The 22,944-nt window shown below is 40.9% G+C and overlaps 2 protein-coding genes across 5 annotated transcripts in view; one reads left to right on the top strand and one right to left on the bottom strand.

Annotated features, from left to right (window-relative positions):
• The window catches only part of LOC112141874 (extended synaptotagmin-2), a 90,990-nt gene that overhangs the window by 13,476 nt on the left and 54,570 nt on the right, over nucleotides 1–22,944 (bottom strand). The window contains exons 9-16 of one of the 4 annotated variants that reach the window (XM_024265063.2): nucleotides 21,399–21,519; nucleotides 21,113–21,289; nucleotides 20,749–20,831; nucleotides 16,991–17,039; nucleotides 10,596–10,685; nucleotides 10,423–10,518; nucleotides 9,893–9,994; nucleotides 3,319–3,381 (exon numbers count right to left, since the gene is read on the bottom strand). In XM_024265063.2, coding sequence (XP_024120831.1) covers nucleotides 3,319–3,381; nucleotides 9,893–9,994; nucleotides 10,423–10,518; nucleotides 10,596–10,685; nucleotides 16,991–17,039; nucleotides 20,749–20,831; nucleotides 21,113–21,289; nucleotides 21,399–21,519 — 781 coding nt within the window. The remainder of the gene's footprint in view (nucleotides 1–3,318; nucleotides 3,382–9,892; nucleotides 9,995–10,422; nucleotides 10,519–10,595; nucleotides 10,686–16,990; nucleotides 17,040–20,748; nucleotides 20,832–21,112; nucleotides 21,290–21,398; nucleotides 21,520–22,944) is intronic. The other 3 variants (XM_024265064.2, XM_024265065.2, XM_024265066.2) reach the window with 3 other exon arrangements.
• On the top strand, nucleotides 5,623–6,945 carry LOC118600210 (the record flags this gene model as incomplete). Its single annotated transcript, XM_036217283.1, is given in 1 exon segment — nucleotides 5,623–6,945. A coding segment is annotated over 1 exon segment (1,056 nt), but the record flags the coding sequence as incomplete, so codon positions are not given.

The following is a 22,944-nucleotide window of genomic DNA, read 5'->3' as shown; positions in this document are numbered from 1 at the left end:
AATTCATTTTCAATTATCCCTAGGTGTGATAAAATTTTGAGGTACTTTTTGTTCATGTGGCGGGGGTGAAATTTTGGCTCACAGGCGCAGAAAGATAGAATGTTAAAGCAGTCAGTAGACTGGTCCTTGCAGTCAGTAGACTGCTGCTGCGGGACATAATGACAAATCTCACAAAAACGTATAGCCAAATGTATTTGTTGGTCTGCTGCAGAGTCAGGCCAGGCACAGAGTAAAAGGTGAGCAGCTTCTGTATGAAGCACATCATGTTCCCTCCTTTCAGCAGCTCATCATGCACATGCAGAGCAAACAAACCACACCAGGTTTTTTTTTTTTTTCTTGAGGGCAAGGTGTGTGTGAAAATCTATGAATTTTACTCCCCACCAACAGTCCCGCCCGCAACTCAGAGGCAAAAATCTAATGAACTACTGCTGCTCTGCAGAAACTATGTCAGAGAAAATGAAAGATTTTTGTCTAAAAACGTCCACTAAGAAAGCCTTTAGAATAGATCAAAAGATGGTCAGAGTGGAGTTATAAAACTTAAAAGAACCACCACATATTGCTAGTGCTTTGAGTTCAAGTTTTGAGGAAAAGGGAGGTTGAGTTTTCCCAATCATTTCTTCCAAACTATTCAGCTACATGTGAAGATGGGGTTCTCACCTCAAGACAAAAAAGGGAGAGTCTTATAAACAAACAGTGATAAAAATGAATGAAAAACTGTGAGGATTTTCCAAAGGATCAAAGATTATCACCACTTGCTATGACTAAACACTATGTTGGTCATTTTATACTTTCACTGTGAAAACTATATATATTTTTAATTATTTGACCAAACAGGAGCCGATAAGTCGGACAGTAGGACAGTTTGTTGTTTTGTACATAAACATGGTAAATGGTAAGTGGCGTATACTTGTATAGCGCTTTCTACCCTCCTTCGAGGGCCCAAAGCGCTTCACAGTCACAGACCCATTCACCCATTCACACACACATTCACACACTGGTGGTGGCTCCGCTGCCGAACACTGGCGCCAACCTCCCACCAGAGGCAATTCGGGGTTCAGTGTCTTGCCCAAGGACACTTCGACACATGGGCGGGCAAGGCGGGAGTCGAACCCACTCACTTCTGATCAGGAGTCGACCGCCCTACCACTGCACCACGGCCACCCCATAAACATAATCATGAATTTTTGTCAAGAAAACCCTGTATGTATGTGATTCGGTTTCAATTCAATTTTTTGTTTTGGTTCAATATGTGATTTGTTAACACATTTACAAGCATTATTAATGTGTTAATATGATGCTTATTGTTACATTTATTACCATCGTATACGTGGAACAAATTGTTAATAAGTATTAACAAGCTTAATAAGAATCATTAACAAAACTTGTTAACAGATTAGTAAGTCTTATTAATGTGTACAGTTCTTGTAAGATATTTAATATCATTATAGATGTCTCACACTGACTTATCTGTTAATACGCTTAATAAGATCCTTAATAAACTTTGTTAACAGATTAGAAAGGATTAATAATGTGTTAAATGCTAGTAAAATATTTATTTGCATTATAGGTGTCTTGCAAACACCTGATAGTATTAATGAGAATATTGACTACTAAAGTCAGACCATTGTCTACAAAGATCATATTAGTAAACTGGTAGTAAGCTTAATAAATGTATAATAAACTTTGTTAACCATTTATTGAATGTTTTGCAGCACCTTATCTAAAGTGTGATCAAAACCATATTAGTAAACTGGTAGTAAGCTTAATAAATGTATTAATAAACTTTGTTAACCATTTATTGAATGTTTTGCAGCACCTTATCTAAAGTGTGGAGTGTTTTACCAGAAACAAGCACAAAGCATAAAACTTGTAAAATGAAACTTTTTTATATACAATTGAAACGGAAATATTTATAAATAGCTTGGTACCTACTATAGCTTGTAGGTCATCGGTGTGTGATTAGCCAATCATCATTGATGTTACTTGACTTCAGCACGCAACTTCGATGAGGAATTTAGCTGCAGCAACTGGTCCAGACGAGGCAACGTAGCACAAAGTCACAACAGATTTCAGCGACTAAGACGAAGGCTAAATGTAGCATCCACGATGACTCAATTCTGGGGACAGGATAACTCCCATTGCAGATATTTTCCTCTGGACTTCGGGCTTCATCCAGCAAGGAGAGTCACAGCCGGAGTAGGGGACCCATGGTGGAAGAGGCAGCCGACAACATCAGGAGGTAGGACCGAGGTGTAAGGTATAGACTATAATCCGCACTACAACTCTGGTCACGACTTCGTTGAGAGTCAGAGTTTCAGAGATACTCAATTAAAGGAAAAAAATTAAAATGTAGACGACATTAAAATGAATATCAGCTAGATCAATAGAGTGCAGCTCTGAGTACACTTCTGACTAAAGATTTAAGTTGTTTAAAACTAATAAAAGAATCAACAACAGTAACGACGGAGAGTAAACAAAGGCTGAGACTTGTCCGCCACCATCTTGGAATGTAATAATGTAATAATGCTTGTAAATGTGTTAAGCCTTATTAGGCTTATTACACCAATAAATGTCATACTAACACCTTATAAGAACATTAATAACGCTTGTTAATGTTGTTAAAACATGTTTGACACAAACATTCATTTTCCCCACGATTCAAATCAATAGTGTGACATGTGGTTTGCTTTTAAAACAAGAATTGTAGCATCCCTAATAATGTATAAATCCGTCATCTAATCCAAAACAGGCGGATGGAAATGAATTGCTCTCCAGTGCCTCCAGTTCTATCAAAGTTCAGCTTTAGTCCTGTTTGGATGTCACACATCCTTTGATCACTGCTGCATTTGGGAACCATTTGTTGGTTTAACAATCCCCTTAATACTGAGCTACAAGGGATGAATTGTGTCAATTATTTTTGTTCTAAGACCCGACTATGAATTTGAACCCACAACCTCCCAGAGCTGCAGGGCAGACACTCCTCCACTGGGCCACTAAGCTAAATAAAATACATTTATTTTCAGAAACTTAAGAAAGTTCTTCCTCTGGTTTTTAAAATGTGATCTTTAAGTTTTGATCAAACTTTTTCTTCAGGACAGCTGATGATCTCTTGCAGGTAAAGATGAAATAGTTTTTAAGTTTAAGAATTAAATCAGTAAAGTGATCAGAATGTGGATGAACTAGATGACCTCATCACTCAATCTCTATGAGCTGCTTATGGCATTTTATTATGTTTGATGAATCTTTCTGAGCTTGTCGTCCATATCTCTGTGGTCAACCTGTGAGAGCATGAGAGGTTCTCTGTTGCAGTGCAGTTACCTTGATGGCCTCACTGACCGAGACCTTCCTCGGCTCTGCTGGGTTGAACTCTAATGGATTGCGCTTTGATTTCCCCCAAGAGAGAGCAGCACAAATGCACCACAAAGACACACACCGGGAGGGAATGGGGCAAAGAAGGGCATGCAGGGAGGAAGAGGAGGAGGATGTGATGATGACAACACGCCAGCATCATCAGAGGTGTGGGATGTACCAAAGGGTGAGACAGAGAAACAACATGGATGGTTACATGGTTATTTCCATTCCCCAAACAAATGCAGACATGACATCACAATAAGTTCCAAAGTCAGGCTGAAATTCAGATTTAAATCTGTTCATGATTATTTTAAGAACCTTTTCATCCAACTTCTGTTAGTAGAAAATGTGAGAGAAAATGCAAAAAACTGATGACAGAAGCAGTAGGAATGAAATACAAAAAAGGTGAATGAGACAGATAATAAATGTGCAGCATTAAAGTTAAAGAAAAGCAAGTGACATGGGAGTTTGGTCTGCAGCAAAAGCAGCCAAAGGTTAAACTATAGTATGAAGTGCTTTCAAACAGGGATCAACGTGATATTTCAGGAACACACTAAACCAGATTATCCTTACTTCTAACAAACAAAATTCTAACAGTGTCGAAATTCAAAAACTACCACAGCAGCAGCAGCTCTATAGGATAAGTACAGTGTTCCCTCATCTATCGCGGGGTTATATTCTAAATATACTGCTCAGAAAAATTAAAGGAGCACTTTAAAGAAACACATTAGATACATCGCCGGCTGCACGGTGGAGCAGTGGTTAGCACTCTTGCCTCACAGCGAGAAGGCCCCGGTTCGAATCCCGGCTGGGACCTTTCTGTGTGGAGTTTGCATGTTCTCCCCGTGCATGCGTGGGTTTTCACCGGGGACTCCGGCTTCCTCCCACCGTCCAAAAACATGCTTCATAGGTTAATTGGTGACTCTAAATTGCCCCTAGGTGTGAATGTGAGAGTGAATGTGTGTGATTGAAGACCTGCGACAGACTGGCGACCTGTCCAGGGTGAACCCCGCCTTCGCCCATCAGTAGCCGGGTTAGGCTCCGGCACCCCGCGACCCCGAAAGGGATGAAGCGGTCAAGAAAATGGATGGATGGATGGATTAGATACATCAGATCTCAGTATGAACTTGGATATCTATACAAATAACGACAGGGCAGTGTCTTAGGAACTTATCTTCTGGCGCTGCTGAGAGGCGGCTGCCTGTTGCAGCTGCTCCTGAACACAGACTCTGTTTTTCTCCTTAGTATTTATTATAGTCCTTTTCTCTTTTCTCTCTCTCTCTCTCCTTTTAGCTCTTGCTCAACAAACATCACTTACAATAGCATGGATTTTGTTTGCTCCAAGCTAGTTTTTTCACTTTTTTTGCTACTCTCGTTACTCCTTGTAACTAAGAGTAACTCGTGCTGCGGTAAGCCCTTTGTTTACTCCCGCGATCAGCTATTAGCGCTGAGTAGGCCTGGTTTTCCGCCGGAGTTCAGATACGACATCCCAAGGGAAATTTTGAAAAGGCGGCGCGGATGTCGGGCCGGAGCCCGAGTCAAGGCAAAGAAGTAGAAACATAAGCCTGCTGTCCCTGCCATCATCATGGGGAATGTTCGCTCACTGGCTAATAAGACGGACGAGCTGGCAGCAGCAAACAAGAGAGCAGCTTACTGTGTTTTACAGAAATGTGGCTTACTCAACACATTCCGGAGCAGAGCGTAGCCTTACCCGGCTTTGTGACTGTGCGGGCAGACAGACACTTCACGGCCACCGTTAAGAAGAAAGGAGGAGGCATTATGCTGTACGTGAACGAGCGATGGTGCAATCCCGGACATGTTTGTGTCAAGGAGCGTCTCTGTAACAAGGATGTTGAACTCTTGGCTGTCGGACTGCGGCCTTACTATCTACCCAGAGAGTTTACATCTGCCATCGTGGTCACTGTTTACATCCCTCCGTCAGCTGATGCGGACGCTGCTGCTGACGTCATCAGCAACACCATCTCCCGGCTGCAGAACCAACAACCAAATGCATTCATAGTAATCACTGGAGACTTCAACCATGTTAGCTTGGACAGGACTCTTTCTGAATTTACTCAGTATGTTGACTGTCCCACCCGTGAAAACAAAACACTGGATCTGCTGTATGCTAATGCTCTTGGAGCATACGGCGCTACTGCCCTCCCCCCCCTCGGGAGGTCAGACCATAACCTCGTTCTACTCTCTCCCAAGTACATCTCTGTGGTTAGGAGAATGCCTCTGTCCAAAAGGAAGGTGAGGACGTGGACACCACTGGCTGAGGAGACCCTGCAGGACTGTTTTGATTGTACAGACTGGGACGCTCTCTGTCTGCCCCACGGAGATGACATCAACAGCATGACTGACTACATCACAGATTACATAAAGTTCTGCGAAGACACTATCATGCCCTCAAAAACTGTTAGCTGTTACCCCAACAACAAGCCGTGGATTACAAGTGACCTAAAGGCCCTGCTGAACGAGAAAAAGAGGGCCTACAGGTATGGAGACCGAGAGTGGCTGAAGAGGGTCCAGCACCAGCTGAGAGACAGGCTGAGAGAATGTAAGAACACCTACAAGGGAAAGTTGGAGGCAAAACTCCAACAAAACAACATGAGAGAGGTGTGGTCTGGTATGAAGACGATCACAGGATGTGGGGGGAGAAGAAGACTGTGTGAGGGAGAAAAAGAAAGAGCTAACGACCTGAACATCTTCTTCAATAGGTTTAGCTTCCCATCTGCCCAGGTCAATACCACCCCTCCTCCAGCATCGTCAAAAACCACTACACCTTATTCTACTCCCACCCCCTCTCAACCCCCTCTTTCCTCATCAACACTGGATCAGAGTGAAGCCAAGCCCCACCTTGCACCTACCCTGCCCCCCTCAGTGACTGTGACGACCTGCCAGGTAAGGAGACAGCTGGAAAGGATTAACCAACGCAAGGCTCCTGGCCCAGACGGTATCAGCCCCAGGATCCTGAGGATGTGTGCCGCCCAGCTATCCTCTGTTTTCCAGCGCCTCTTCAACCTGAGCCTTAGTCTGGAGAGGGTTCCAGTCCTCTGGAAAACTGCATGTCTGGTTCCTGTCCCCAAGAAGACAGTTCCATCTGGCCCAAATGATTACCGTCCTGTTGCCATCACGTCTCACGCAGCCAAGGTGCTGGAGAGGATTCTGCTGGCCCACCTGGGACCGCTGGTGAAACCATCTCTGGACCCCCTCCAGTTTGCTTACCAGCCACGCCTGGGGGTGGATGACGCTGTCATTTATCTGCTGCAGCTCACTCACTCACCTGGATGGTGGAGGAGACACTGTGAGGATCACATTCTTTGATTTCTCCAGTGCCTTCAACACCATCCAGTCCTGCATACTGAGTGAGAAGCTGCGGCGGATGGGTGTCAGCGGGTCCTTGGTCTCCTGGATCACCGACTACTTGTCAGACAGGCCACAGTTTGTCTGGCTAGGAAGTGTCATGTCCGATGTGGTGGTCAGTAGTGTTGGAGCCCCACAAGGCACCGTTCTCTCACCCTTCCTGTTCACTTTGTACACCAGTGACTTCCAGTATAACTCAGAGACATGTCATCTTCAGAGGTTCTCTGATGACTCTCCGGTTGTCGGCTGTATAAATGGCGGACAGGAAGAGGAATACAGGAAGGTGGTGAATGAGTGAGGTGGGCTGGAGTTAATCACCTGCTGCTCAACGTTGACAAGACCAAAGAGATGGTGATCAACTTCCAAAAGCAACAACCGTCTCTCCAGCCCCTCAAAATCTCAGGCAGGGATGTGGCAGAGGTGGAGGAATACAAATACCTGGGAGTAGTCGTTGACAACAGACTGAACTGGAAGACCAACAGCACAGCTGTGTACAAGAAGGCCTGCAGCAGACTCTACTTCCTGAGGAAACTGAGGTCCTTCAACGTGTGCAGCAAGATGCTGGAATTTTTTTACCAGTCTGTTGTGGCCAGCACGTTATTCTTTGCTGTGGTCTGCTGGGGGGGTAGCATAGCTGCCAGTGACACGAAGAAGCTGAACAAACTTATTAGAAAAGCTGGTTCTGTAATTGGATGCAAAATGGAAACTTTTGAAGCAGTGATGGAGAGGAGGGCCTTGAACAAACTCGTATCCATCATGGATAATCCTCAGCACCCTCTCTATCCTGCGCTTGACGAACAGCGGAGTGTCTTTTCTAAGAGGTTAAGGCAACTTCGCTGCCACACCAACCGCTACAGGAGATCTTTCCTGTCTCGTTCTGAGCACAGGGCCCACTACAGGACGTGGGGCCCTCAGGCCACCTTCATGAAGTCTGTTCCTGATTGTTTGGGTAGAGACATTCACACCAGTGGCCCTCTGGAGGTCATTCTGTAGGGCACGAGCAGTGCTCAGCCTGTTCCTCCTTGCACAAAGGAGCAGGTATCGGTCCTTCTGAGGGGTTGAGGACCTTCTACGGCCCTGTCCAGCTCTCCCAGAATAACCACCAGTCTCCTGAAATCTCCTCCATGTTCTGGAGATTGTGCTGGGAGACACATTAAACCTTCTTGCTGCAGCACGTGTGGATGTGCCATCCTGGAGAAGTTGGACAACCTGTTCAACTTCTGTAGGGTTAAGGAATCTCCTCATACTGCCAGTAGAGATAATTATCAAGCCAAAATCAGCATGAGTGGAAAACCATCCAAAAAAGATCAAGAGGGAGAAACTTGAAATGACCTCCACATGTAACACCAGTCCTGTTTGGAGGGTTTTCTAATTGTTGCCACTGAAGTGCACCTGTTGTTAATTCAATGAACACCAATACAGCTGAAATTGATTAACGAGGCCCTCAGCTGATTAACCAACCAGAAAATTATCAGACAGGTTTAATTTAATTCATGACAGGCCCAATAAAAAAGTGTTCCTTTAATTTTTGTGAGCAGTATATTACAAAGTAGGGCTACACATGTTTCAAGACGGTAAAACTCTTCACTACACACTTTTATACTTTTCTTTCTTGTTTAGACTCTCAAGTTTCAAGCCCTCATAGAAAAATGAGTCCTGTTTTATAGAATGAAAACAACAATTTTATCACAATTGAAGATTTGTGTGGATCTGGAGAGCTGCACGTATAGGAACAGAGCAGAATGATTGACAAGGTCTCCCACCAATCAGAACACAGAACACAGTGAGCTGTAAATAAAAACATGCCACATCTATGAAAAAGTGAGATCACAAAAGTTTAACTGTGATATAGCGAGGGAACAGTGTACTTTTAGATTGAGGACTTCTGGAGGGATGAACCCTTCATCCCCACTAGGTTTAAACCATAAACAGTTAACTAAAGATGGACAAAATGTGGTCGCTTTTAGATGAAAGTTTAACCTGAATTTCATGTTCTTCATTAGACAAAAGATTCATGCTTGGGTTGACTGAAAATAAACAGCTCTATTGACTGTATAGGAGAACTGGACTGAGTGACCCCTTCCACCGCTGGTTTCCTCTAGCACAAGTCACAAATTGACCAATCAGATGCCTCGATAAAAGCATGTTGAATGTTCCCTGAATGTATCCTGAGCCTACTTACAAGTAGTAGGAATCTGGACTTCCAACCACCTCACTCCTGATTGGCGAGTGTGGTTGCCATAGCCACCACCAGTGTGTGAATGTGTGTGTGAATGGGTGAATGGGTCTGTGACTGTGAAGCGCTTTGGGCCGTCGAAGGAGGATAGAAAGCGCTATACAAGTATACGCCATTTACCATAGAAACTCAAACCAACTTAGACCAACCACTACTTAGTGACATCGTCTGGTTCCGACATGGCGGCGTCCATACTGTTAAAAAATAGCAACTGAATTGACTTCATTTGGTTGGAGCCAGAGGTCAATTGTTTTCTATGGGTCACACTCACTCCGTCCAGTTTTCATATACAGTCAAGTCCTTTCATTCTTAATCTTGATTACTGTTCTTTTTAAAATTATAGAGATTAAAACTTCTGTCCATCGCCAGTACAGTTTGTGGTTTCAGGAGGATTAAAGGAATCAACCCTTTGTGGCCCAGAGAATCTAAAAAAAAAATCTAAAAACCTTCCCTCCCTCTGAAATTCATCAACATCATTTATATTTCAAAGTTTATGCAGTTTTTAGACAAAGTTTAGACAAAGTTTGGGGAAAAACCTGGAAAACATGAAACATTGTTTTTTACTAACAGAAATTCAAGATACTTCAATCATATTCACTGACTTTTTAACAGTTTGGTTTCCAGGCAAAAAAATTCAGAAATACAACAGAATAAATGATCTCCTGGAAGGTAGTAAAGAGGGAAGGATGATTTTGACAGCTATTAAAATCAAATGACATGCTGAAGTTTATTTTCTTTGACTTATACTTTACTAAAATATGAACACTACAGGAGATGTTGTTTTCCATGCACAGGAAGGATTTATGCTAGCAAGATGCAGGGTGAAATCCTTCCCTTTCCCAAACAAGCAAACAGAAGCTGCTCGGCAGAGGAAGTCACACCTCGGCATTCTCCACACTAACGGGCTTCTGGGATGCAGAAAACAGCCAGCTGACTCACAAATAAGCTCCTACAGAGAGAAGCGGTGTTCTCGCAAAACACGAGGCCCGCCGCACGCCTCTCTTTTAAGTAGCCAGAGCCCAAGTTCCCCTCGAAGACGCTCTTTAGGAGACGAGGAAGGAGGAGAGGAAAGAAGAAGAGGAGGCTGACAAGTTGAAAGTGAAGCCGGTTCAGTTCAGAGGTCAAGAATTCAGATCCCCTACAAAAATCTGAGCTTGTATTTTAATAAAGCCAACTTCTGCATCCTGACAGAAATGTGCAGCTAAAAAGAGGAAAAAAATCTAGGATGCGTGTGTAATTTGACCTTTCACATTTATAATGAGGACTCTTGAAAAGGAAGTTTAACCTTCAAGAGGATGAGGAAAAGCTAGAAAGTAGCCCACTAAGGTGATGCCACAAACCTTCGTTCAGCATTTTTGCTAATATTTAAAATTCATCAAAAAAGGAGAATAAAAATCTGTTTTACTATTGCATTTGTTAAATTCTGTTGTTTTTTAATTATTATTCTTGGTTTCAGTGTGTGTCCTCACCGGCAGGTTTTTGGCTGAATCCAGGAAGATGATGAGCACAGCAGATGAAAGGCCGTCGTTGGCGTGACCCCGATCGGCTCTGATATCCGCCATTGCCTGTGAGGGCGGGGTAGAAGCAGCAACAGTCTCAGGATTCTCATCCTCAATGAAACCATGTTTTTTCCAAAGCACACCTGGGGAAGTTTGTCCGGCGTCGGGAGCAGAGACAGCCATTCAAGTTTAAGATGCAGCTTCCCCGTCCTCGCGCCATCCAGGGGGAACCACTGAGAAGGAGAAAGGCTCAGTTTTAATAACCATGAAACTGCAGGTTCTCGGTTACCTTTTACCCTTTGAGTTACTCTTCTCACACATAAAGAGTCTTTACTAACTGCTAAAGTAAGATTCTTTTATAGTTTCCTATTTCCTTTATTAAAAAAGTGGAAACTCACATAGGACTTTAAAGCCCTAGCCTAGAGCCTGACCAGTCCCTGAAGAAGACCTAAAAACATTTCAAAGATGGACACAATGCTTTCTTACTGAATTTTATATCTCACTAAACATCAGAGGAAGAATCTGGAGTGTCTAAATTAGGACTGAAAGAGACAGAGCAATCGCGTTGTTTTTGTGGTAACAATAAAAAAGTAAAAAAATGAACTTTATTTGTAATGTACAAATAAAATAAATAATACAAATGAAAGGCATGAGCGGAACTGCATGGCCTTCAGTGACTAACCCTCTTTACAGACCCCTTTTTTAATTAGTGGCTTTTCTGTTGGGTTTATCTCCATAGCAACCATTTTATTTTGGTCGCCTAGAGATGACAAACTGGTCTATGGACTTTTTTTACCATGACCCAACGATTCATGTATTTTTCTCAGTAAAAATGTGCAAGCAAAAAGGGAAACACCACTTTTGCGATCTTACCACACCAACCTCGTTATAAATTTGAGACTTGGGATTCCCAAATTTTTCCCAAGCAGCTTCCCAATGATTCTGGAGGAGTTGGGAGGCAATAGATCAAAATACCAAGGAGGAGTTCAGATTGGTAAAACACTCAGGTTTCAGCTTAGCTTTGCACAAACAGGATGTGTGATGGAATGATATGCTTGACATGCGTTTGTGTGTTTGCATGCATAAGTTTATGATGGTGAGCTGTGGTTGTATTGTGTTTGTGTTGACATTTTTGTGTGTGAATATTTTTGGAACCACTAGGAATTATGTTACTATGATGTAGGGCTGGGCGATATGGGAATTTTCATATTGCGATATTGTTTTTTTCATTTTGTGCGATAACGATATTAAAAACAATATCAATCAAATAACTATATTTGTCAAAGTAATCTTTATTGCAAAGAGCTTTAGGACTTCAGATTTCTACACCTTAACCCCCTCATTAAATCTTAGTTAGTTCAAATTCAGCTTTCATTTTTTGTATTAACTGTAGTATTGAAACTAACTGTGAGGAACATTTAAATATTTCTACTAAATATTGTACATATACATAATGTACACAATAGTTAAACCATAACGGTGGTATGTTTTCAATAGGCTGTACAGAATTTCTGATTTAATTTAATCTGACTGCAGCACATAGAAGTTCCTTTCAAATTAAAATTAAGTCTTAAAAACATTGTTCTAAAGCAGCAAATATATTGCAGTTATTTTTATATTATTTTCTAATTTCTTCTGAACATAAACTATAGGTACTGCTGTGCAGCAGAAGATGATAAAATGTAAACTTAAAATAAAGAGTTCTGATAATAGATTTAATCATCATTTCACTCAGTCATCTGACATGTGTACATGTTGGAGGATTGATCAAACACATAAGATCTCTTCATTTAGTGTCATGTCAGGAGTCGTTAAAAACAAGTTTATTTTACTATTATTAGATCACCTCATTAAGAAATGAGCATAAACAGCACAAATGTAACTAACAAATTCATTTTTGATACATAATAAAACAACAAATTATTCTAATTCGAAGCTCTATACAAAAGCTTTGGTTAATATTTTAACAAAACCCTCAAACTCATCTCAACTCCAGAACCACAATCGAGTCCCCGCCCCCCTGCGCGCGGCTGTTACGAGCATGCGCAGTCTCTCCTTCTCTCCTCTTTCAGCCCCGCGTGACACGTGACGCGCGGCAATAGACAGACTGTCTCCTTTTTTCTTTTTTCATGGAGGTTCTCCTCTAAATCAGGTGTTTAAACTCCTGATTTTAAAGCGTGTCTTCTCTCCCAAACACTCTGTGGGTCTGTCGGTAACAAACAGCTGCGGAGGAATAATCCGGTCGGACCGAACCATTTTCAATTTAGAGGAGGGGGGTCCGGTGACGACGTTTCCAAAACAAAATATTTAAACATCGTTACCTTGACATTGAAAATAAAAGTATTTGCGATTATATATTGGTTATTGGTTTACTGAAATAATGTTTTCTGTTGTGTCCTTTTGTCATCATTCGGGGCCTCCGTGCCCCCCCTCTCAGTCTGGGCTCCCAGAATCAGCCGCTCCGTAAGAAGAAGAAGAAGAAGCGCGGCTCTTCCGGGGGTTTCTCCCGTGTTATTTAACACGAAAGTTTATCGCAATAGACTCATTTCACTATCGAAAAAAAGTAATATCGCAATAACGATAATTATCGTTTTATCGCCCCGCCCTACTATGATGTCACTTTATTTTGACTTAAATATAGCAGCCTCTTTCTAGGGTCACAGATCAACTACATTTCAGTTGTGGTTGCAGACTTACTTTTGTGTGTGTGCGTGTGTGTGGGTGTGGGTGTGAAATGCTATGAAGATCGCTCACAAAAAACGTTTTTTTTTCCTGTATGGTGAGAAAATGTGAAAATCAGTAGATTTCACACTTTGCCACAAAATGTTCACCAAGCAGTAGATCTTGTGGCCATCCCATAATAACTTCAAAACTTCCTTTGGATACCCCTGGCATGTGAGTTTTGTTGGTGGAATATGAAGTGTTTTTTTTAGACCCCAAATGTATTTATTTATTTATTTTGCTTGAGTGGGGGTGCGGGGGGCCGGGGGATTTTCAGTGGTTGCTAGTCGCATACAAATTGTGCTCAGAATGGTTCCTGATCGCAGCCGCGGCTGCAGCTGCACTCCGCGCTCAAGCTGCATGACAGCTAACAGGACATCAGCCTTAGCAAATGACCATTGAGTTTTGAAATGTAGGACGGCAAATACAATTTAAATCCTTTGTGGATTTTTATTTTGAAGTATTTTGCTAGAAAAACGAACAATGCGCCCAACATCCTTTATAGTGACTCTTGGTAGCTCCCAAAAACATCTTTTAAAGTCTAAATACTCCACTATTTCCACATAAACAATATCCCACAATATCCCACTGCTCCAGCCGGAAATGACTGAGCGATTATGTACCGAATGCGGAAGTGGGTCGTGCAAATGTAAATAATGACTTTTTGTTTTAGCGTGGCTTTTTCAAAGTTTCTAAATCACTGCTGATGGGTATTTCCAAGGCTAGCAGCTACGTGCTACGGTAGCTGGCCTGAGACAATTGATGATGTCATCGAGTGGGAGTGACATTGGAATTTGAAGAAACTGTTTTTCCATATCGCTCCACAGGGCCGGATCTAGAATATCAGGGGGGGCAAGTTTAGAGATACAAAATGGTTCTGGTGTAAAATCCTCCTAAGCCCATAAAAAGTCCCCCTCTGATAAAAATCCTGTTTTTAGTTTTAACATGTCTGTGTGTCATTTTTCTCCTGAAAGAGAACAAATGTAATAAGAAATCATTTAGTTTTTTCATTTCCGAGTATTTCTCCTTTTAAATCAATCAAAGTGTCTTGGACAGACTCTGTTTGAATGAATGATCTTCTTTCCATCAACAGCTCTGCTGCACATGCACTAAACCCTCATCTGTTCCTAGTGTCTAGTTCAGGTTCTGGAGAAGAGAAGATGGTATCTTCACATTGACTGCAGTCAAATGAGCCGCCGTTCACATTTCTGTGGTCAAATCAGCATCACTGGATTTTTGGTGTGAGTTTCATCCAATACTTACGGTAGCAGGACTGAGAACGCTGGAAAATCTCCACCAGACTCCACGGAGCTTCTTGATGTGACCACGGAAATGTGAACGGCGGCTCATTTGACCGCAGTTGGAAAGGATTGTAAATCAATGAAAGAGCATTTTGATGTTAGCTTTGATTATTTTATCAAGAACTCTGAGAAACCAATGATTGAATGTATTGATCACAGTCAATAAACATTGGAGAATGAGCTAAAAGAGTCTTTGGTGAACTGGAAGGAGAAAGAATCAGGATTTTGGAGGAAGTTCTGTCCATGAAGATCTTCACTTCCTCGTCCAGCTGACATCCGGATCAGAAGTCTGTCTGCTTATCCGTCTCTTTTTGGTCTTTTTTAGGACATCTTATTTATTTATTTATTACTTTGAGTCATTTTTATTCATTTGCAATAGTTTCTATTTGGTTTATTTTTTGTCTTAAAATATATATTTATGTATTTTTTGTTGCTTTTTATTTACTTATTTTAATGTTCTGTTTAGCCATTTATTATTTTGGTTCTTTTTGTATTTTTATTATTTATGACGTGTATTTTGTCACTTTATTTAAGATTAGTTTATAAATACTAAACTATTTTAACTATTAAAACAGCCAACACACTTTTTTTGTAGCAGATGATAAAAAAAAAATATCTATTTGTCGTCATCAATGTACCAAACCAACAAGTTGCTACTGCAGAAACTCTTGATTCCTGTTTCAAAATTGCTTAAAAAAATCCATGGATGAGAAAATCTTTAGTGATAACAGAATGTATTTTCATCAGCAGGGAATTAGTTCAAATCCAGCATTTGAAATCCTGTTGTGTAGTTTTGGTATTTTGTTGAATCTTTTCTTGTTATTTTCACTAAATTACTCAATACACTATAAATATTAATCAACATCAGGATAATTGTTTAAATGTCATAATGTATTTTCTTTATAGACATGAGTTTACTTTTTAGTAATACATAGTAGTAAATCACTGATGTAAAATTGAAGAAGATTTCAAATAATCTGTTATGTGTTATTGTTGTCTTTAAAAATTAACAAGAATTTCAATTTTATTTATTTATCCAGGACAGTGGACATTAAATTAACCCAGCAGCTATTTTATATCTGTTGTCCACAAACAAATGTTTAAAAAATATATTTTAAACCACATAATATTAAAGTTTATACTAAGGAGGTGAGGCAAATTAAAATTCAATGGAATATGAAAGACAACCTCAACTTCCCACTGTCCTCCTTCCTCTCAGGGGCCTTTCCCCCCTGCAGCCCCCTGCTCTCACCGAGGCGTCACAGGCGAGTCATCTCAAACACAGCTAATGCTCCGGTACTGTTAGCTTAGCTGCTACAAACAGCGCTAGCTTTAACAACCAGAAACCTGTGCTTTGTCAACTCGTTTCTCGCTTTTTCCTCCACATTACAACAAAGAGAGCAACAGATGAGGACAAGAAAGAGTTAAAATCTTGGGTAATCGAGTCATTTCAGCGACAAACGGCAGATAAAAACTTCTAAACAGTTCTGCCCAGCTCCGCTGCAGAGAACCGTGTGTCTCTGTTGCCGCTGAGCCTGTGTGCGCGTGCCGCGTGAGCTACGGAGTGAGAGACGAGGATCCGAGTGAAGCGAGAGGCCACGCCCTCCTTTGGATCTACCAATCAGCACTAGCAGCTACTTTGAATGGGAGCCAGAGAGCAGAGAGCGCTCTGTTTTTCTTGTTTGCATGGCATCACGTTTGGGGGGGGCAGTCCTGAAATTTGGGGGGGCATTGCCCCACCTTGCCCATGCCTAGATCCGGCCTTATTGCTCCATTTGGAGGCTAAATATAAGGATAGGGAGAAGCTGTATGGTAAGAAATACGGTTCAGCTCAAGACTGCTGCATGACAGAAATATGCTAGCATTTGAGGAGTAAAAATAACAATGTCTTTTTTTATGTTTGTTTAGCAAATTGAAAAATGTGGCTTTCTAAAGCTTCATAGCTGACTGCAGATGATCCAATTTGGGAGGAAAATGAAAATATTTTGTTTTCCTTTACGTGCAGCTCTTTGTGGCCTCGTGACCTCTGGACCTACTACAGGTAAAGTCTAAACCTAAAAGAGGTTTGCTTTCACAGCCTGACACGAGGAGGGATTTATGAGAAATATTCCATCTAAACTTCTGTTGGATGTAACCCTGAATTACTGCATTTCTGGAGCAGCTTTAATCATCAATCATGAAGATCGTTAAGCGAACGACCGGGATGACTCGTCTAACTTGACATTTTTTCATTTGAAACAGACATTTTATCATCTGTTGTTTATTGCCAAATTAAAAGTTAAAAGTAATTTGTGAAGGATGGTAATAAATATAGTCTTTTATGGAAAGGGTTTCTAAAAAGTTTCACGGTTTTTGATACTAGACAGTTTGCTGAGTAAGCATATCATTTTAAGCGCTTAATATAAAGGCTACGATAAAAAATGATTGATTTGATGATTTCTTAAAGTCCATTAAAAAACATTGGTTCATGACTGAAGTGCTGCATGGAATCAGGGAAAGACAGTAGAAGACATCACCTGGTCCACCATCTGCTCCTTCTGCAGCTCCACCATGTCCAGGCTCAGGCTGAAACGCACACAAACACACAACAGTTACAACACAAACAGCTGTTTGAAAAAACAAACAAGCATTTTAATGGGAAATCTGTGTTGACAGACATTAATTAGTTATGAAGACTGCAGATTCTTTTTTTTCCCCTCATCTGTAAATAAAAAGATGATGCTGACTCATCTCAACAGGCTGAGTCGTGACTCTGCACGGCCTGATGGGAAATTAAAGTCAGACACACACAGATGCACTCACTCTGAGAATGCAGGATCTGATGGCTGTCAGGAGATAAAGGGAGTGGGGCTATTAGCACATAAAGAAGATCTAATCGACTCTTATTTCAACTATAAGAATTTATAACGTTAATGTTTTAAACTTTACAAAGAATCGTTTTGACCGACTTCACTTAAATGTTGTGAACCATCATAAAACAACATGATTAGAAGGGACAATAAAATAGAAATCACTTTTTCTTTGGAGTCAGTTGTTTCTTTTGTATAGTTTTGCTGGAGTGTGACTTACAGGTGGTTTTTGAAAAAAATAAATAGCAACAACCACTAGAAGGCCCTGCAGGTGTATTTATTAGTATTTGACAGCAACACAGAAGAAGAAGCACTGCTTAGTCTTACGCCAGACTCTCCAGAATTGTTCCAAAGAGTTTCCTTTGACTATGAAACTGTGCAAATTAGATTTGCGATAATAAATGTACCTAATGGAAACATGTCGACTTCAAAAAAACTCACATTTATCAAATCAAAGTTTTTGCATTTGGAAGAGGTGGTTTTTGAGGCATATCAAAACCAACATATTTTGCAAGACTGCACTTTTTTTCAAATTAAATGAGCCACATGATCAACAGCGACTGCACGCCACAAGAGGTCCCTCAACAACACACAGATCAACAAAAGCTGAGCGTGTCTTGAGGAATGGTTGGATCCACAGCTCCTCTGTTAAGTCGCCAACTCAAATCTCTTCATCCGTTGCCGCTCCATTGGCTGAATAACGTCTCCTTTGATAAATGATGATGAGCGCTAGTGCCGTGGCAGAAATGTAATTTGATCCGCTGTAAACCAAAGTATTGTTCACATCTGTCGCCGTGTTTTTAATTGACGTATTGGGTGAGTTTGTTTGTGTTTATTCACATGATTATGATTTGATGGAAACTGTAATTCTGAAATAGTATTTTTTTTACATTTCTAGAATTTCGATAAAGTTTTGAGCATATGATGAAGAAGAGGATGAAGAATTCCACAGCTTTAGTCATTTGAGGTAGCATGAATACAGTAGGGGATCAAAAGCAAAACATTTCTATTATTGTGCAAAAAGATCCTCAGTTTACAGATAAGACATTCTTTTAATATGTCAAATATTTGGCTTTCTTTACCCTTTCCAAACAACAGGAATTAAAATAATGGTGTGTGCAACAGGTTGGACACCTGCCCCCCTTGGCAAGTATCACATCTTTCTTTGGATTCTTTATGCACAATAATGGAGCATTTTACCGGAGATGACCAAACTTTGATCCCCATTAGGGGTGTAACGGATCACAAAACTCACGGTTCGGATCGTGTCACGGTTTTAGGGTCACGGTTCGGATCATTTTTCGGATCAGTAAAAAGTTAAAAAAAAAAACAACAAAAAAAACACCACCACCACCAACAACAACAACAACAACAACAACAACATGAAAGCTAAATTAATTTTTGGAAACGTTTCAAATCATATATTCAAAATGAATATAAAGTACTTCCCTTACACAAAAGTTCAAAACTTTTGCTCACTGAGGCCTATTTATTAAAACAAAAAATCTTTAAAGTTTGAACACAAGCAAAATGCTAAAACTTGTAGTTTCTGAATACATACAAATCTACAAAAACAGAGAAAAGAATGCTTAAAAATAGTTTTGAAAATACCAAATCTATCTGGTGTTCACTTGAAATACAAATGTTCTGATCCCACTCGCCAAATGGGGACATTTAAATATTTAAAATAATAATAATTATCTGTAAAACGTGGCACTGTTGCACCCGCTTTTCCTGGTGATCTTTTTGGCTTGCCATAAAATCATGTCCATTACGGATGTATTCTTTGAATCCAGAAATTGAAACGTGTACTGATGCTTTTATTCAGGTCTTAACATTAAATAAACCTGATATCTATCCATCCGCGTCAAGTTGAGTAAAGTTTGTGACGGAAGCTGCAGGGTTTTTCCTGGCTTAAAATAAGGTGGTGGTGTCTCGTGGGGACTTCAGATTTGTATACCTTAACAAGTTTATTTTATTATTATTATTATGTAACTTTATTGAACATTCTTTCAATTTACATATTTTACTATAGATCACCTCATTATAAAACAGAAATGTAACTAACAAGCCTAATTTTGATACACAATAAAACAACAAATTATTCTAGTTTGAAGCTCCATACAAAAGCTTCAGAAGAAACCCTCAAATTCATGGCCCCGCCCCCTTGTCCGTTTACGAGCACTCTCTCCTTTCCGCGCGGCAATAGACAGACTGTCTCCTTTTTTCTTTTTTCACGGAGGTTCTCCTCTAAATCAGGTGTTTAAACTCCTGATTTTAAAGCGTGTCTTCTCTCCCTTAAACTCTGTGGGTCTGACGGTAACAAACAGCTGTGGAAGTAAAGTCCAGTCGGACCGAACCATTTTCAATTTAGAGGAGGGGGGTCCACAGACGATGTTTCCAAAGCAAAAATATTTAAGTATTGTTACCTTGACATTAAAATCTAAATATTTGCGATTATATATTGGTTATTGGTTTACTGAAATAATTGTTTCTGTTGTATCATTTTGTCATCATTCGGGTCTCCGTGGACTCTCTCTCAGTCTGGGCTCCTAGAATCAGCCACATCCCCCCTTTTCCAGGAGCTGGTGGCGGCCGACACCAAATTCTCTATGCAGGAAAAGCGCTGAAAGCTCCGCCCACACGCAGCGGGAGATTCAGGAGCAGACTTTAAGAAATAACCGTGAAGCTGTTACTTCAGCGCTGGTCAAAACAAAGAGGATTTACAGGAATTTGACAGAATTTCATTGATGTGAACGGACAATTGGTTTAAATTATGAGAGCCCGAGGTGTGTGCGCTGGCTGGGGGTGGGGGTCGGAGTGGTCCGCGGTACACACGTGTCCGAACCGTGTCCCGAACCGTGGCTTCTGATCCGTACGGATCACGGATCACGGATCATCCGTGGTCCGTTACACCCCTAATCCCCATTGTAGTTTAGTTGACTCGTTGGCATGTTCTTATTTTTATTGTTGTGCCATTAAATAGATATAATCTAGGTTACATGAAGCTAAATACAGTTAGTGTAGTTTGAGCATATATTCAGTCTCTTATGGTTATCTATTCCGTTTGTATGATTTGTCTTTCAAGATGAAATGTCCGTTCTTGGTCCCATGTTTTGCTAAGTGTGACTTGTTTATCTTGTTCGTGTAATGTATTTTTTTGCTGCTGTCACTCATAATCCAGTGCGACGTATATTCCAAAAAATACAGAACTTATTTTTAAAAGATATATTAGAAGAAAAAAAACATTTTTTTTCCAATTCCGTTTCAACATTTAAATGTCAACACTGTGGCTACTTTGAGAAACTCTGTAAAAAGTGTGTTTGATTTCTGTCGCCTAATATTTAAGACTGAAGGTAAACAGAATCTGACGATTTAAAAAATGAAAAAATAATTGATGTAAGATGGTAAAATCAGAGACCTACCTTCCCAAAAAGTCGTCCTGGTTATTGTCTTTGTCAAACAACTCAAAGCTAACCTCACTTGGCATGTTGTCATAGATCAAGGCCTGAAAAGAACAAAGAATAACATTTCACTTTCGGTTCACTGCAGGTGCTCCACTGAAACTGAAACTGTTGTTATTAATAAACTGACCTATTAGAATGACAGAGAACTGTTTTACTAAAACACCAGAGATTTTAGCTAATAGATCTGATTTCTCCTTTGAAGAATTTTCAATGTATAACAAGACATGAGGTCAGCAGTGATGTTTCTTAAAGTTAAACTAGTCTTTTACTTTGAAAACAGTTAAAACTGCAATGTTAGAGTTTTTCTGACTGCCCCGCTCACCTCGTACACTTCATTCCACTTCGGATTGAGACTCTCGTTTATGGTTTTGCTCTGGAAAAGCTCCGTCCCGACCTGGATGATTCCGTACGGATCGGACTTGCCTTTGATCAGGCCTCCCAGCATTCTGTCTTTGCTCATCAGCTCCTGGGCTTCTATGAAGTGGATCCTCAGGACGGCCTGATCACAGCGTGGGGATCAAACAAGAGATCGTTAGTTTATAAAGATCTTGTTTAATTTTTCACTAAAGAATAACTTTTTTTAGAGAATACTGGTGTTGGTGGGGTACCTTGGGAATGGGGAAGCGGATTCTGGACAGTTCAGCCTCCCCCACCAGAGGGATGTTGATTTGGTTGGGCATCACTAAGTAGCCATGAATGATGTCCTGGATGATGCCGTCACACAAACCGCTGAAACCAGGATTAAGGACAAAAAAAGGCAGGAATCAGTTAGAAAAGATCCTCCAAAACAACAAAAGTTTGGGTTTCCTGCAGGATTAGATAAAGAAATTAAAATTAAGTTAAAATTAAGTGTTGGAACAGGAGAGACAATTGGAGTTCTTCAAACCAAGAACTGAACAATCACTTGTTAGTTGTCACTTTTTATCTTCTTTTATTTTGTTAGGTTACCATCTAAGTTATCTGTCTTCCTGTATTTTTTTGACATGAGGAAAGGTCTGGAATATTTGTTCTCTTAACTAAAGTCAGTGTTTTATTTCCATCTCTGTTGCAGGACAGCACCTGAACACCAGCCTGAACTGCTGTTTTTTTCCCCTCTCTGATCTCTCAGTCCATCAGCAGTCTCTATAGATTCTCTCTCAGACTCACACATACTATTAAACCACTCACATTTCACCAGTGGCGGGCCGTCAGGGCCTGCAAGGCCTTCTCTGCTGGCCTAAAAATATCTGAATCACAGACTGATATTAATTATTATTTATTTCCGTGAATACGTATTCTATAATTCCAAATGCTCTGTCTTCGTCCTTTCATTGCTGTCTCCCTGGCTGCGCTGCTTCCAGACGTGTATTTTCCTATTTAAGCATTAACCAATCACATTGCAGCACCATTTGTTGCTAGGGTCAAAGAAATCTGCCCGGAGGCCTTCACAATCAGTTCTGCGGGCCCTGTAGCATAAAATAATTGTCGACCAAACTGTTGCTTCAACCAATCAGATCTGGAGGAGACCACGTGCTAGGCCAGCTAGCAGGCCCACGGAAACGTCATCATTTTCACGAGCTTTGATTGGACAGCTCGCAGCTCGCTCTGGTTCTGCTGACGGACACAGGTGCCGAGGAGCGGCGTGTCAGGTTTGAAGATGTTACCAGTGGAAAGCGTCTCATCGTCTGATTTTTGGTGGAAAATGAATGTCTGGGTAAAGTTGTGGCACAGTTTTGTCTGGCACGGGTAAAGGAGTTCCGTGACTCCATTGAGCGGGAGTGAAGCTGAAATCTACGAGGCTCCTGAACGCACCGCGGGCGCGTGCAGCGCAAAATCCTCGCGCAAATATTATTTTCCAGACACAGACCTTGATCGATCACAAAAACTGATGTTTGTCTCCCTCCTGGACCACAAGAGGCTTCAGGAATACCAGAACATTTCCCGCATGCAGCCTTTTCCAGCTTATCACAGCCACGGAACACTTTCCATCTGCGAAACGCATGGATTCTGCACGACAGAGTGATTGAAATCTTCTTGAGGATAGAAAGGATGGATTTTGTGTTTAAATAATCTGGATTTTTGGTGAGTAAAATTTTGCTATCTCCCTACATAATATTGAAATTTTATCAGGTTAATCTTTATGCTTTTGGTGTGTGTGTGGCAGCTGTACCTGCA

The sequence above is a fragment of the Oryzias melastigma genome, linkage group LG3 (assembly GCF_002922805.2).
Source record: "Oryzias melastigma strain HK-1 linkage group LG3, ASM292280v2, whole genome shotgun sequence".
Classification (NCBI taxonomy): domain Eukaryota; kingdom Metazoa; phylum Chordata; class Actinopteri; order Beloniformes; family Adrianichthyidae; genus Oryzias; species Oryzias melastigma.
This window is presented reverse-complemented; position numbering and strand designations above follow the sequence as displayed.